The sequence below is a fragment of the Pteronotus mesoamericanus genome, unplaced genomic scaffold (assembly GCF_021234165.1).
Source record: "Pteronotus mesoamericanus isolate MK-2021 breed Mesoamerican mustached bat unplaced genomic scaffold, CSHL_Meso_final contig_20, whole genome shotgun sequence".
Lineage (NCBI taxonomy): Eukaryota > Metazoa > Chordata > Mammalia > Chiroptera > Mormoopidae > Pteronotus > Pteronotus mesoamericanus.
Window position 1 is genome coordinate 93,440,170 of NW_026555085.1, and position 13,250 is coordinate 93,453,419.

General features: G+C 47.7%; 1 protein-coding gene across 2 annotated transcripts in view; it reads left to right on the forward strand.

Annotated features, from left to right (window-relative positions):
* UST (uronyl 2-sulfotransferase) overlaps positions 1-13,250 on the forward strand; it is a 261,603-nt gene that overhangs the window by 167,928 nt on the left and 80,425 nt on the right. For both annotated transcript variants that reach the window (XM_054570089.1, XM_054570090.1), the window contains exon 5: positions 8,267-8,420. In XM_054570089.1, the coding sequence (XP_054426064.1) occupies positions 8,267-8,420 (154 nt within the window). The remainder of the gene's footprint in view (positions 1-8,266; positions 8,421-13,250) is intronic.

Here is a 13,250-nt window from a genome sequence, read left to right on the forward strand (position 1 = left end):
ATTTTTTCTTCAGCTGCAAGGACTTTCTGATACTAATGCAAATCCTTCAGATTTAGAAGACCACCCATTTGTAGTGGCTAACTGTGAGTTTTGGGCCTTCTCCCCTGCCCCACCCCCTCACCCCCCCCCCACCCCCGACCCAGGGACTCATTTGCATACCCTTGTCACTGTGCTTTGCTGGGAACTAGAAGTCCTCAGCTTCTTCCTCTCCTCTGGCTGGCCCATGTCTTAGCTCAGTTGTATCCCTGGCAGAACCCTGAGTCCAGGGACAGATCCACCGACCAGCCTGGGACCCTGGGCCTCCCTCATCAAGCAACTGACCAACACATCCCTCACACCAGATTGCCCTGCTGGCTCGTGCTGACCCAGTGGTCCCCAAGGGCCAGGCTCCCAGGCTGGCCCTGTGTGTTCACAGCTTCTGGATTCGCGCTGGATGAACACAGCTGCCTGCCATGGATGCCTAACAACCTAAGGGGGTGGAAGATTTTAGCCTTCAAAGGACTTCCCTGCTGTGCAGCCAGCACAGTACAAATTAAATGTGAAGAGAATGAGATTCAGCAAAGCAAGTCACTGAGCAGCAAAGAGGACTTATCTTTGAAAGCCAGCTTCCCCTGGTTTCCCAGGCTGCCCAATGACCAGGGTTCCCCTGGACAGGGAAAAGGTGACTAGGACACCTGCAAATTATCCTCAGTGGCCCGGGGCCATGGCTCTGAGAGCTGGCGTGTGCTTCCAACCACATTTATAAACTTGCTTGCTACTGGATTGTCTGAGGTATGCGCCCTGCCTCTCACTTCCAGTTGGCCAAGAACATATAATTCAACATAATTAGATAATGAGGACTTGTTAGCTATTTCAGGCATTGCAGTTTATTATTGTAGGGAGCTGAGCTCAGCCCCTCTGACCCTTACTCTTCTCACGAGCTTCCTTCTGCGTCACCCAGGATGTCCTACAACCTCATCCGTTTAACTCTTGCTTCGGGTTCAAATCTTGACAATCAAAACAAATTGCAGTGCAGCACATTTTAATAATGAGCTCAGGACAGTGTAAAACTCTGACAACAAGCCAAAGCCCATATCTTAATTGGATCAGCAGAGCCAGGCACAGTGTAGGGAACTGTATTTTATCATGGCCTCCAATGACAAAAACGTGTTCGAGAGTTTAATCTTGATTAATTCAATTCTGAAAGAAAAAAAAAATGATAAATACCTTTAGAAAACACCTCATCTGCAGAAAACAGTGTTGGCCCAGGTGTTAGACCTTCTCCCTGACCATGGTTCACAATAAGCGATTTAGCCTCTTGAGGAGAGGGCCTCTGATTTTCTCTCTGTGACGCAGGGACGCTGCTACTTTTTAGGGATGCTCAATACAGGAAGGAAAGCCTTCCAGGCTCTTTGGGAAGATAAATATTCTGTGTATTCAAAGTGGCCTTTGAAAAGCATTTTGGCAGGAGTCTGTCTGAGCCCACAGGGTAGCTCCTGCAGGTTGCCTCCCAGGCTCTCTACCTAGCCCTCAGAGGACAAGGCCCTTCGCCTGCTGCTATCTCCTTTCTCCATTCCGTTTTGTTTAATTCAACACATGGTTGCGGGAGACCCTCTGTCTTGTATACTCCATCCCAGGACTGGGCTTCTGCAGTGGACAAGAAACATTTTCCTTGCCTTCACATAATGGTAAGCTCTTCTTCCATTAAGGAAGAAGTGGCAATGAAGTGTGATGAACTTAATGAGAAAGAGTCACAGGGTCTCACGGAGAGGAAGCAGGACCCTCCTCCCAGAAGAGGAAGTCTGGAAGGTGTGGCGAGCGGGAGCCATTGCTGCTGGGATGTGAGGGGCGGATCTTCTTTAGACAGCTGGAAGGGGAAGGGTCTTGGCGGCCCAGGAACCAGCCTGAGCCAAAGTTGGATGGATAGAAGGATGGAAAGGAACCCAGTGCATGGGAGCCAGAGGGTGGACACCGCTGCACAGGGATGGCAGCCCAGAGCCAGAGGCAGGAAAAGGTAGAGACTCAGCTGGTCACGTTTGCCCCTTCGATGAACTCATGCTGACTGTGGAGCACCCTCACCCCCTTTTCCCATCCAGACGCACAAGGCCTGGGACCTTGGAATCAAGACTTCCATGTGACAAAATGAACTTCCCTATGTTACAAGATGATGTTATACTCATACAATGTAGGAAGTGAAAAATCTTTTTTTTCTTTTTCAAGGCAATAGCTTATATGTAAGGAAAATGTCTTACATATAAGTGGTAAACTATGGACATACAAAGAAAAACCCAAAATATGTAACTAGAGAAAAACAACTAAATTGGGGCTTCTTAAGAAGGCTTTCACATGTTTTTAAAAATGAGTTCTGTATTTTGAATTGTAAGGTATAGAGATAATTAACTACTCCTAAGAAATCTATCCTGATCTATGTTGACAGGCATGTGGTTAGCTTGTTTCAAGATAATGAGGTTATTAAGAGAAGAATTGATAGCGCAACCCAATATCCTTTGTTGATATTTTATTTCTAATCTTTCTTACCTTCTTAACACATCACAAGGTATTTGCCTATGGGCAGAATAAAAGAAAGTCTAGGTTCTCTCTCCCCATGCCTTCTTTTGCACCCGAAAATCCTGAACTTCTGAAGAGTATGGCATTATACCAAAATGAATTGCTCCCTTAATTCCTTTTGTCCCCCATTAATTGTGACATTCTTACCTTGAAGTTTAGACACTCTTGACTGATGCAAAATGTTTTCCTTTGAGTTTCTGGCTCTTCAAGAGCTGACTTATTTCATTTATTCATCATCTAGGCATCTTTCTCTGTCCCTCATTTTTCCTTGTTTTAGAGCTAGAAGGAACCATTTTGCCATATCCAGTTGTATTAATTCAACCATGGAAACCAGCATTATCAGACCAATCCAGTGTTTTTGTAGTTACACCGGGGTATGGATTTGGGAAGTCTTCCACAGCAGTGCTCTTTCATGTGAGCCAGACAAGTTTTCCACCTGGACTACCAGAGAATTGAGTCCAAATTACCTTCGTCTGAAAGATGCAGCTCTTTCCCATGGTGTTTAAGGAGGAGTTTTAATATTTGTGTATTATGGTTTCGTCTGTCCCCAGTTGTCAAAGTAACTTAAAGAACTGTAACTTTTGAAAAGGTTCAACTTCCCAACATTGACAATATCTCTTTAAGTTTGTCTTAGATCAACACACTGGAAAGAATGTGACAGAATTCAATTTGTCTTAGATCAACACGCTGGAAAGAATGTGACAGACAATTCAATTTATCTTCCTCTGCCCCCACTTTTTGTTTGTTTGTTTTCCAAACTTTTGTGGGGAGAGACAATAACTTTTTCCAGTTTACAATTCCCCTCCACCCCCCACCCCAGCTTGGATCTTGCACAGAAAACATTATGGTTTTGTATCAGAGCTCAGCACTATCAAAATAACTCAGGCGAATTATAGGAGATAGCAACAGCCAAATAATTTCAAACTCCCCCCTCTCCAAACTGTTTCTCACCCATGACCCGCTCACCCTCTCACCCTCCTTTGCATCCATTTCTATTTAATCTTTCATCTCACATGGTGGGTCCAATACCAACACTAACTTGCAAAAGCAAAACATTTAAAACTAAATCAGTCACGAGGGGAAGCAAGCAGGGTGCAATGAGCAAGGGGAGGTGTTTCAGACACTTTCTCTCTTTCCTTAAAGGCAGGTCTTAATTATTGACATGAATAAAGTCTGTCCTCTGATGGCATTGCTTACCAAAACAAATCAGATCTCTCTAATTCCGTAATTCATTCAGGTTTCCACATCTTATTTCTAAAGGTTGGCTTTGTTTTGATCATCATCAGTGAAGTGATCCAGTTCCTTTCTGTGCCCTGCAAATCTTTTGTAGTGGTAACGGAGGCCTCACACTTTGAAGACAACGTTACTGAACACTTTCTTCAGCTACCTCAGCAGAGCCCAGAAGTCTGATTTGAAAATGAGAGATTGCTCTCAGTTTACCCTATTTAAACACAGTGGAACTAATCTTCCTGAAATGGCCCTTTCTTCCCCACATTTCTCGCCTCACTCTACAGGGAGTGGCACTCGGCTGCCCCTGAGCCCTCGGGCTTTGCTGGCCAGTTAAGATTAGCATAACCTGGACTTGCCCTGAGCTTGCCTCCCTGCGCACAAGGAAGAACCTTCCTCCTGGTCATGCACTTACTTCCTGTGTTATCAAGTCATCTTCCTGTCTGAGCAAAAACACTAATTCCAATGGTGCAACTGCCCCCTCCCTTTAACCCCATTTGTCTCCACTTCCCACTAAGCAAATGATCCCCACGCCCCAGCCAGGGAGCAGAGAGGAGCTCAGTCTCATTTGTGTGTATTTTGCAATGGGAGGCTGTATCCTGGGCAGCCAAGATGAAGTGTCCCCTTGTTAGGGTTGTGAGGATGGAGCATGGACCTCCCGCCCTGTGAATGGCCTGTTACAGAGATTAGCTTCCAGCAAAGGACTATTCAGTAACCGTCTCTGCTCTCACCCCCACCCAGGCAGCTCCGCATCTTGCCCCCCATTCATACTTTTTCCCACTTCAAGATGTCTCCTCCCTCTCTGGCAGGCATCAAAGCAATGGACCTCTACCCTCGGGCACTCTTCATCTTTTATTGTAGGTAACGGGCAAGGATAACTTCTACTTTCAGGCCAGAGGTTAAAAAGAAGATAGACCTCGGGTGGAATGGTGGTTACCACAGGCTAGGAAGAGGAGGGCAAAGGGGATTTCTTGTGTAATGGGCACAGAGCTTCTGTTGGGGATACTCAGAGCCTTCCAGAGACGGATGTTGATAGAAGCATACCTAAAATTCCTAGCCAGGTGCTTTTTGTAGCTAATCAAAAAGGTGACTAATGTTGATGCGTTGATCGATTGCGGTAGCAGTGTGGGACAGAGGTTGAAGAAAATGCTCAGAATGAGATATTTAAGGAGTCATGAAAAAAAAAATTAGAAACATGCTGTTATTATTCCTAGAGAATTATATGCTGTTTTGGATCTTTGGGTTCTCATCAAAATATAAAAATAAAAAGAATACGATAAATTCGCAAAGGGTCAGAAGGAGACCCACAGGGGTGATTAAAGTGTTGGTGAATATGACCTGTGAAAAAATAAACATCAAAGAAATTGGAAATACCTGCTATTCTAGGGCGATTTAAAAGAGAACTTCAACTATGTGGTCATTATTGTGATGACCAAGGGACAAGAGGGTGTGTTGTTAAGTGAGAAATAAAAACATGGCCTGACTCTGCTCTGGCCTGTTCCCACAACCCAAAACGGGTCATCAGCTGCCGTTGCCACAGTTTTTTAGGGCTGGATAAAGGCTGAATGAGAGCCGCAGATTATAACTGGAAGGGAAATAAGTCTCAAGACACACACATGCACGTATTAAAAAAAAGTTCAAGAAATTGAAATCGAAGCTGAAAATGCTAAAAGTTGCAAGAGCACATGAAGAGAAGCTAATCCTTTGTGTGGAGTGGGTCAAACAGAAAGAAATGTGCCCAAAAGGAAAAGTAGGAATTTTGGGGTGAGCATAACAACAAAGACTCTTCAGCTGTGGGGTTGACCCACAGGATGGACTCTGCAGGGAGGCTGTGGAACCTCCTCTCGAGGGCTCTAACGCTGAGGCGGAGGGATGAGGGGGCGGGGCACACATTGCATTCTTCCTCCAGAGTGACATCCAATGATAGGCAGTAGGTTCAGGGGACTCAGTGGCCTTCTAAGGGGGACCAGGAATTTTAACTAGAATTGAAAAGTTACCAAGAGGTAAAACTGATGCTGAGAGAGAATGGAATGAGGGCGAGAAATTGGTTCCTCTCCTCGGGCACCGAGACACAGAGCGGTGGTTTCCCAGCCTCTCTGGTGTAAGTGACACACCTCCCTGATTCCAGCAATTTGGGAGGGAGCCATGTGTCCTAGAAAAAGGATGAGGATTGGCAAGATGAAACTGTTATCACTGTGGCTTTCTAGAAAGGGAGAGGTATATATCAGACACCTCTCTCGTAGAAATTTCCAGAGAGAGATTGTTAGGTTACCTGGTGCTTGACAACAAATTCAACTATCTAAAACTTCCGTTTGGGAGAATTAACCTGGAATTCCTCCATTAGGGTATAATTTGTAAGCAGGAACAAGCCACCAGCGCTCAAGAAGCCTTGACAGGCTTCCCGGCTCTGGCTTTCAAGGGAGGACGGCTATGGCCAGGCCGAGAACTGCCTCAGGGTGGGGACCGGGACTCGGTCCCCTGAGTGGCAGTCCTGCTGATTTGTGGTGACCGTCATTCTTCACATGACCTAGAAGTACAGCTGAGGATTTGAAAAGCATGATACAACTTCAGAGGGCTTAATTGCCTCCTCATCTAGTGTTCCTGCTTCGTCGTCCTATTCCTAGAATTATTACTTTAATTGCTCTTTATCAGAGCTAGGAAACACCATCTAATTTAGAAGAGGAAGAGGCAACCAGGATGGTGGTGGTTAGCTGGGGGCTGGCACAGCTGACTGTTGTTCTTCAGGTTAAAGGACAACTAGTTAGTTGTTCTTCAGGTTGCATGAATGTCACCTGTGTACATCTGGGAACTGACAAGTTGCCGTTGACAGAGGTCACCTTACTCATGGGCAGCGAGTTTTCCAATGTGGTGCATTCAGGGTTCCGGAATGCCATTCACTTGCCCCAGTGCCTGAAAGTCCACCATCAGAGAATCATTTCTTTTCCTTTGTATTCTTTCTCTATGAAGATTCTCATTCAAAATGCAAGTAAGCTGAGGACGACATTGCACGAATTAGTACACGAGAAAGATCTGGTGCTGCGTGTCCGCTTTCCTCCGACAACACAGCCCTGTGCTGTTGGCAGAAACGCGCAGGCATTCATTTCTTTATGGCCGAGCACCTACGGTGTGCATGCACCGTGCTCAGTGACATCCTTGCTGGCTCCAGGAGGCCCGTGGTCTGATGGGAGGGGCTAGAGACAGGGCTTGGAGCCAGAGGACAGAGGGACCGACGTTAGGACAGAGGTCGTTGCTGAAGGACGTGACTGCGATTCTGGGCTGCATTCTGAAGGGTGAATGGAGTCGGCCAGCTGGAGAGCGGTGGGAGCACGGTTACACCGGCGTGTTTCCTCGGAGCGCTTTCGGACCCCTGACGCAATGTCTAGGCCTCCTCATCAGAAGCTCAGGGGGTCACAGGGCGAGAGAAGCCTGAGGGCCCCTCAGGGGGTCCCCAGAGCAAGGCCTCTGTCCAGGGCCGGGAGCACTATCCCCAGGCTCGCCGGCTCCCTGCTTTCAGGCAGGGCTGAGAGAAAGGGCGGGGGCCTTCGGAAAAGCCCAGCCAACCTGGTCAGTTTGTCTCGGGAAAGCCTTGCTCTTGGACCAGCATTCAGTGCATTTGTCTAATTCCTTTGCGGGAGGAATTAAAATGGAACACCTCGATGTTTGTTATGTTTCTATCTACAACCAGTTGCCATCACTCAAGGATAACTACATTGATTTTTGTTGTGTTCATGAGATCCCTCACACTTACTTTCATCAATTCCAGAGTCTTCTTTCCATGGTTCATAATACAGATTCAGGAGCCAGGCCGCCTGAGTTCATATCCTGGCCCAGCCACAAGTGACTCCCCCTCCCCCTGCCTTGGTTTCCCCAAATATAAATGGAGATAATTATGGTTTCTGCTCTTGAGGTGTTGTGAGGCTGCAGTGAGCTGGGCACAGAAAGTATTCTCAAGGTAAACAGTGAACATTTAAGAAACGTCGACTCGTATTAGTCAACTTACTGCAGATCATCTTAGCTGAGTCCTTTTCAATTAGAATGTCATGTAAGTCCTGTTTACCTGAAAGACAATCAGAATTTAGCAGCCACTTGAAACATTCACTGAGGACCAGCCAGGTGCCAGTGGGTCTATGCAAAACCCTGGGGATACAACACCTAATCCAGCCTGGTCCGCCCTCAGAAACCTACAGCCTAGTAAGAGAATAAGACTTCTACCTTCACGTTGACAAATACCGTCATTTTTATAGTATTGTCCTACGGAGCAGACCTCACAGCCTCTCAGCAGGTCCCTGGAGGAGCTCTTTCTGCATGATGATAAAATGCCGCTCAGGAAACACTGCTTGCTGATCGAATCATTCAGTGCTGCCTTAGCAGAGGGGGTCACCTGGTGATAACATGTTGACCTAGAGGGGAGAGCATGTCTAACTAAGTGGGCTTTCTTTTCCTCCAGAGGCGATGGGTGGTAATGGGCTCCATGTTCCTGTGCTTGTGTTAGGTTTGGAGGAGACCAGCCTGTCTACATCAACATCATCAGAGACCCCGTCAACCGCTTTTTATCGAACTACTTCTTCCGGCGATTTGGAGACTGGAGAGGGGAACAGAATCACATGATCCGCACGCCCAGCATGCGGCAGGAGGAGCGCTACCTGGTGAGTCCCGTAGCATCCAAGGGGTGGCCGCTCCCCTGTCCCGCTGCCCGCCTGTGGCATTCCCAGGGCACTTCCGCGGAGCCCTGTGTGGCGAGGGCTCATCCTCAGGGACGGAGTTTTTGTCAGTGACAAATTGTTCCAGACAGGTCAGATCCTAATGAATGTTTTCAAAGGACTGTTCTTATCCTGTTTTCCTGTTTGTCTTTAGTGCTGGTGTTTAGTCCCAGAGAGAAATAGCCTCTCCCAGGAAGGGCACAGAGCATATCCTCATCCCAGTCCCTTCCGGTGGCAATCCTATGAGGGAGGAGTGTTTCAGGCGAGGACCCTGAGCTTCCAAAAAGATGGGGGGCTTGGGAAAGGCTGGGACTGACGGTCTCTGGGTCCTCTTGGCTGCACAGCCAGCGGCCTTTCCGCCACAGTGCAACAAAATCAGACCGTCTTGGCGACACATAGTTTGCTTTTTCTGCACTTTGCTTGGGACCTGCAGCTTCAAGGGGATGGTTTTGACCTCAGTCATGGTTTCCAGGGCACCAGGTTGGTGGCAGAAATAGAGGGCAGACGTGCATCTTTCCGACAACCCCACAATGGAAAGGGACATTTTTCAGCTCTTTGGGACCTTAATTGACAAAAGCCTACTGCGTAGCTGAGAGCCTGGGGTTAAAGAGGCTGAAACCCTGGTCTCTGTGGGTGAGGAGCCCTTGGGGGTCGCGTGGACCTGTGCTGGCGCTGTCAGAAAGAGAAGGAAGTTGTACAGGGATCAGAGTGCCTTTCCCTTCCCGCACTGGAAGCTGACACAGTGCCTCACCCGCGGCTGATGGGGCTGCAGCGGCCTCCTGGTAGCTCAAGAAAAGCGGCATTCAGCACAGTTCCGGTACAAGGCCAAAACTGCCATTTCCTCACTTAATTTTTAAAAATGTAATAAAAGTATGCATTTGGAGGGTGGGAGCAGTTTTGGGTGGTGCAGAGACGTGAAGTGTCGTATCCAGTGCTGCACATAATAGTTTGTGGGTGCACAAGAGGAGAACCAGGGCCTTGCACTCACCGCTCAGTGTTTGCTCAACTATAATGCTTCAGTGAAATAATTTGATGGCATATTTTGAAAGTGGTTTTTAGTTTTGATGATAAAACCCCTAATCCTTTTTTAAAACTACGTGTTATGAATATAGCTATATATTTTCTATTCAGCTATGAATATGTATTCAGAGTGTAGAACCGCTGGCTAGAGGAAAAATGTCGACTCAGATTATCTTGATTAGCATTTATTTCATCTTCTGAAACAGAGCATATTCCATTTAATCGAAATATATTTCAAAGTTTCTGACTTGGTCTTGGTACTGAGAGAGTTAGAACCAAGTTCTAGCAGAAGATGCTAGAAAGCTAAAGATGTGGAAATGAGTCTGATTAATCCTGCTCTTCAAATATTAATGTAGGTAGCCAATAAATTCACAGTCGACCAGAAGGTGAAAAGTGAGAAAGTGGGAGGACCGCTGGGGATCCAGAACACCTGAGGGGTGGGGAGAGGCTGCTAATTAGAGGGTCCGGGAAGTCACGGAGGATGTGTCATCCGAGCAACTGTCAGAATGAGAGATGAAGCCGGCTACTGGTTAGCGGGGGGAACACAGCTCCAGGAGCAGCAAAGACCTGCTGTGGGCACGGGACTTGTGTGGCTCATTCCGAGGTCAGAGAACAGTCCGGCTGGTATGGGGGGGGAGGGCGGAAAGAGGGGAGTGCCAGGAGGTGAACTGAGAGAGGTGAGGGCTGGAGGCAACAGATCACATAGGGCCCTGGGAGACAGTACAGTTGCTCTGAGAGAGTGGGGAAGTAACATGAAGGTCCCCAAAATGAGCACGCCTTCATCAGTGATTCTCTCTCCGGAGTCTCCACGGGAAAGCTGAGCCTTCCCACAGCAGGAAATCCTCCCATCATTCTCAGCCATTCTCCCCCTTCTCCCGAAGAGCTGGGACTCCTCCTTACTTCCCTAGACCTGTAGGTCACGGACACCCGGACGCTTGTCCCGGAAGTCTCACGAGGCTCCTCACACTCAAAGTTCCCCGGGGGGCTCCATGGAAACTGTACTTTGTGGGATGGAGACCCCAGGGTTGTGAATACACTGCACAACCCACACAGCTGTGCAGAAGGTCCCGACACTCCTCTGAGCTCCCACCAAGCTCTGTGCCGGCCGTGTCATTTCGCTGGGCGATATAATGTCTTACCTTCTCTGCTCTTCTGCCAACAGTCTATAAGCTCTTTGAGGACAAGATGGGATCAGAGCCCCATCTATGTCCCTGGTACCCAGGTGAAGGGCTAAAACACTGGAGACCTCAATAGCACTCTACTTAGTAAATGAAATAAACAACAACTGAATATTAATGTAGGAGTTTGGGTGGGGGGGTGATTCTCTAGGTTTTTCTACCCCATCGAGTTTCGTCATCCTGTAAATCAGTCCACATGATATAGTCTTCACACCCTCATACACACAAGTAGTTGTAGTCATCAGTGAGAAGGTCTAAACCTAAGAGGAAAAATAGTTTAGATTTTTTTTTTTTGAAAGCCCATAGAATGTTGAAAGTTGGTAGAGGAGGCAAGTCTTATATTTTGAGGGAGCTGGTAGTTGCCTTTATGGTGTGACTGAGAGATTCCAGGGAAATTTCCCCACCTTAAAGGGACCTGCAGGGCCCCCCTTCCAAATGTCCGGGAAAGGAAGGGCCTGTGTCGGCTGAGCTCATCAGATCTTCCGAGGCAGGCTCAGCAGGAGGGCGGTGGGCTCCCCAAAGCTGCAGAGGGAGGCATCAGGGAGCCAGGAGTGGGGGGAGGCTGAGGGACACGTGACTCCTTTATGGTCTGGCCCCAGCCTGACTCTGTTAAGAAGCTGTTTTCTTGTTCAAAGGATAGTTTGTTTATTTGGAAGAAGAGAGTCTATTGCCTTTTTTTTTTTAATAGATAAAACTTTTTATTTCATCTCTTTGGTCTCATTAAGCCCTGGAAATAAAACTGCCCCCTTTCAGAGCCTGTCCTCATTTTGGCAAGCCTGGGTGGTCAGTTGTTTGCCTCAAAAGAGGGTGTTGTTTGTGTCTCAGTGGGGTGCAGGGCAGCTGCGAGGAGACCACTGTCCCCTCCGTGAGTCCTCGCCGAGCCTCGAGGACCTGAGAGGGGACCTGCAGAATGTCCCCTCTCCCAAGGAGGCAGGCATGGCATGCCACCGCCTTGGGGGACCGGGCCACAAGGCTGCTCCCTGCACACTGCATGCACACAGCAGTCACGGGTGCTGGCCCGAAACAGGCCTACTGACATACCCACATGATTCCACATCTCAGCGCCCTGAAGCCACTTGCTTTATCCAGTTGCCAAAAAATCAGGCAGTTCTGCTCCTGGCCCCGCGCCTCACAGAGCCGCTTAGCATACAGCTGCGAGGGCCAGGGGCTCTGGGTGTGGAATAACATCATTTGCAATGCTGGGTGGTTTGGAAGACCATGGAAACGGGACGGGTAGAGGGGTCCTAGGATTTGCAAGGTCTCTGGAGGCCATAAGGAAACTTGTTTCACAGGTTCAGGGATGGGGCCTGGGTTGAGGGGTGGCCAGGAGTGGAAGCCAGGCCCCCTGTATCTATAACTGTATTGTTTGATCACTTGGACTTTATGTTTTACTTCCTGAATGGTAAAGGGGGGCGAGGACTGGGCCAAATTCCATGCTTTTTGAGCAAAACCATTTTGTCTGACATTGTACATCACTAAGAGCTATTATAGCGATTGTTTTTCTCCCAAATATGCAAGCATCTTATATAAGCTATTTCCTATATTTTCTGGGAACACTTAGATTTTCTCAAAGTCTCCATTTCTTTCCAAACCATTCTTCATTTGTATTTACCCAAAAAATAATCTTAAGATGAATTATCGCTAGAATGGGTACTGATTCAGCTTATAGCAGCCGCCCTGTGAAAAGCCTCATTTTCTCTTGGTTCAGAGCCAGCAACGCAGCTCCCAGGGGCAGAGGCGGCAGCCTCCCTTGCGGGTGTGAGGACGGCCAGGTGAGGCGGATCTGAGCCCAGCACACTTGGATGCGGCCCAGCCCGCGCGCCTCTTCTCCAGCTGGAGTCCAGGCGTCTTTATTTCCAGGGCTGAGAAATACCTGGCGCACAGAACCCAGCCGATGAAAGAATGAATGACTGCTAATGAAAAGCAACTGCAGTGATTTATGAGCGAGGGAAAGCATCTCGTTCCTGCCGAAGCCACTGCTGTTTCCAGTCCCTGAGTTTCCCTGACAATGGATTTTTGCGCTGCCATTTCTACTCGGTCAGTTAGTTACAGGTGTGTGATTGGAAGTAGCAGCCGTTTGCCCAAAACCCCCACCTGCGGAAGCAAAGGTTAAACAGTGTCAGGTTGGGCTCCTTACCTGAACCGATGGCCACTTCTCTAGATGACCTCCAAGGGTGGAGCAGAAAGAGGGGGGAGGGCATTTTTCCACGAAGAAAAATGCCATGGTGATACTGTTTATTCAGCTTGGCTATAAAGATGGAAAGTAATGCATGTTTAAAAGAAAAGATGCGTAATTTACAGCTCCTTAATTTATAAAGAATTCAGTGAATCATGTTGGCCCAGTGGGTTCTGGAGAAGCTTGAAAACTGTCCAGTGTCAGGAAAGGCTTTCAGAAGCCTATGCATTTCCATCTGCTTCAAAGTTTTGGACTTTGAATATTCTTTCGCTGTGGAAGTATATATATGAAATACTCATTTCTGGAAATTTCCACTCTTCTGACTGGCTGTTCTGTGAATGAAAGGTCAGGCTTTGCTTCTGTCTCTAATGCATCATTTTTCTTGGAGAAAACAAATAAGAG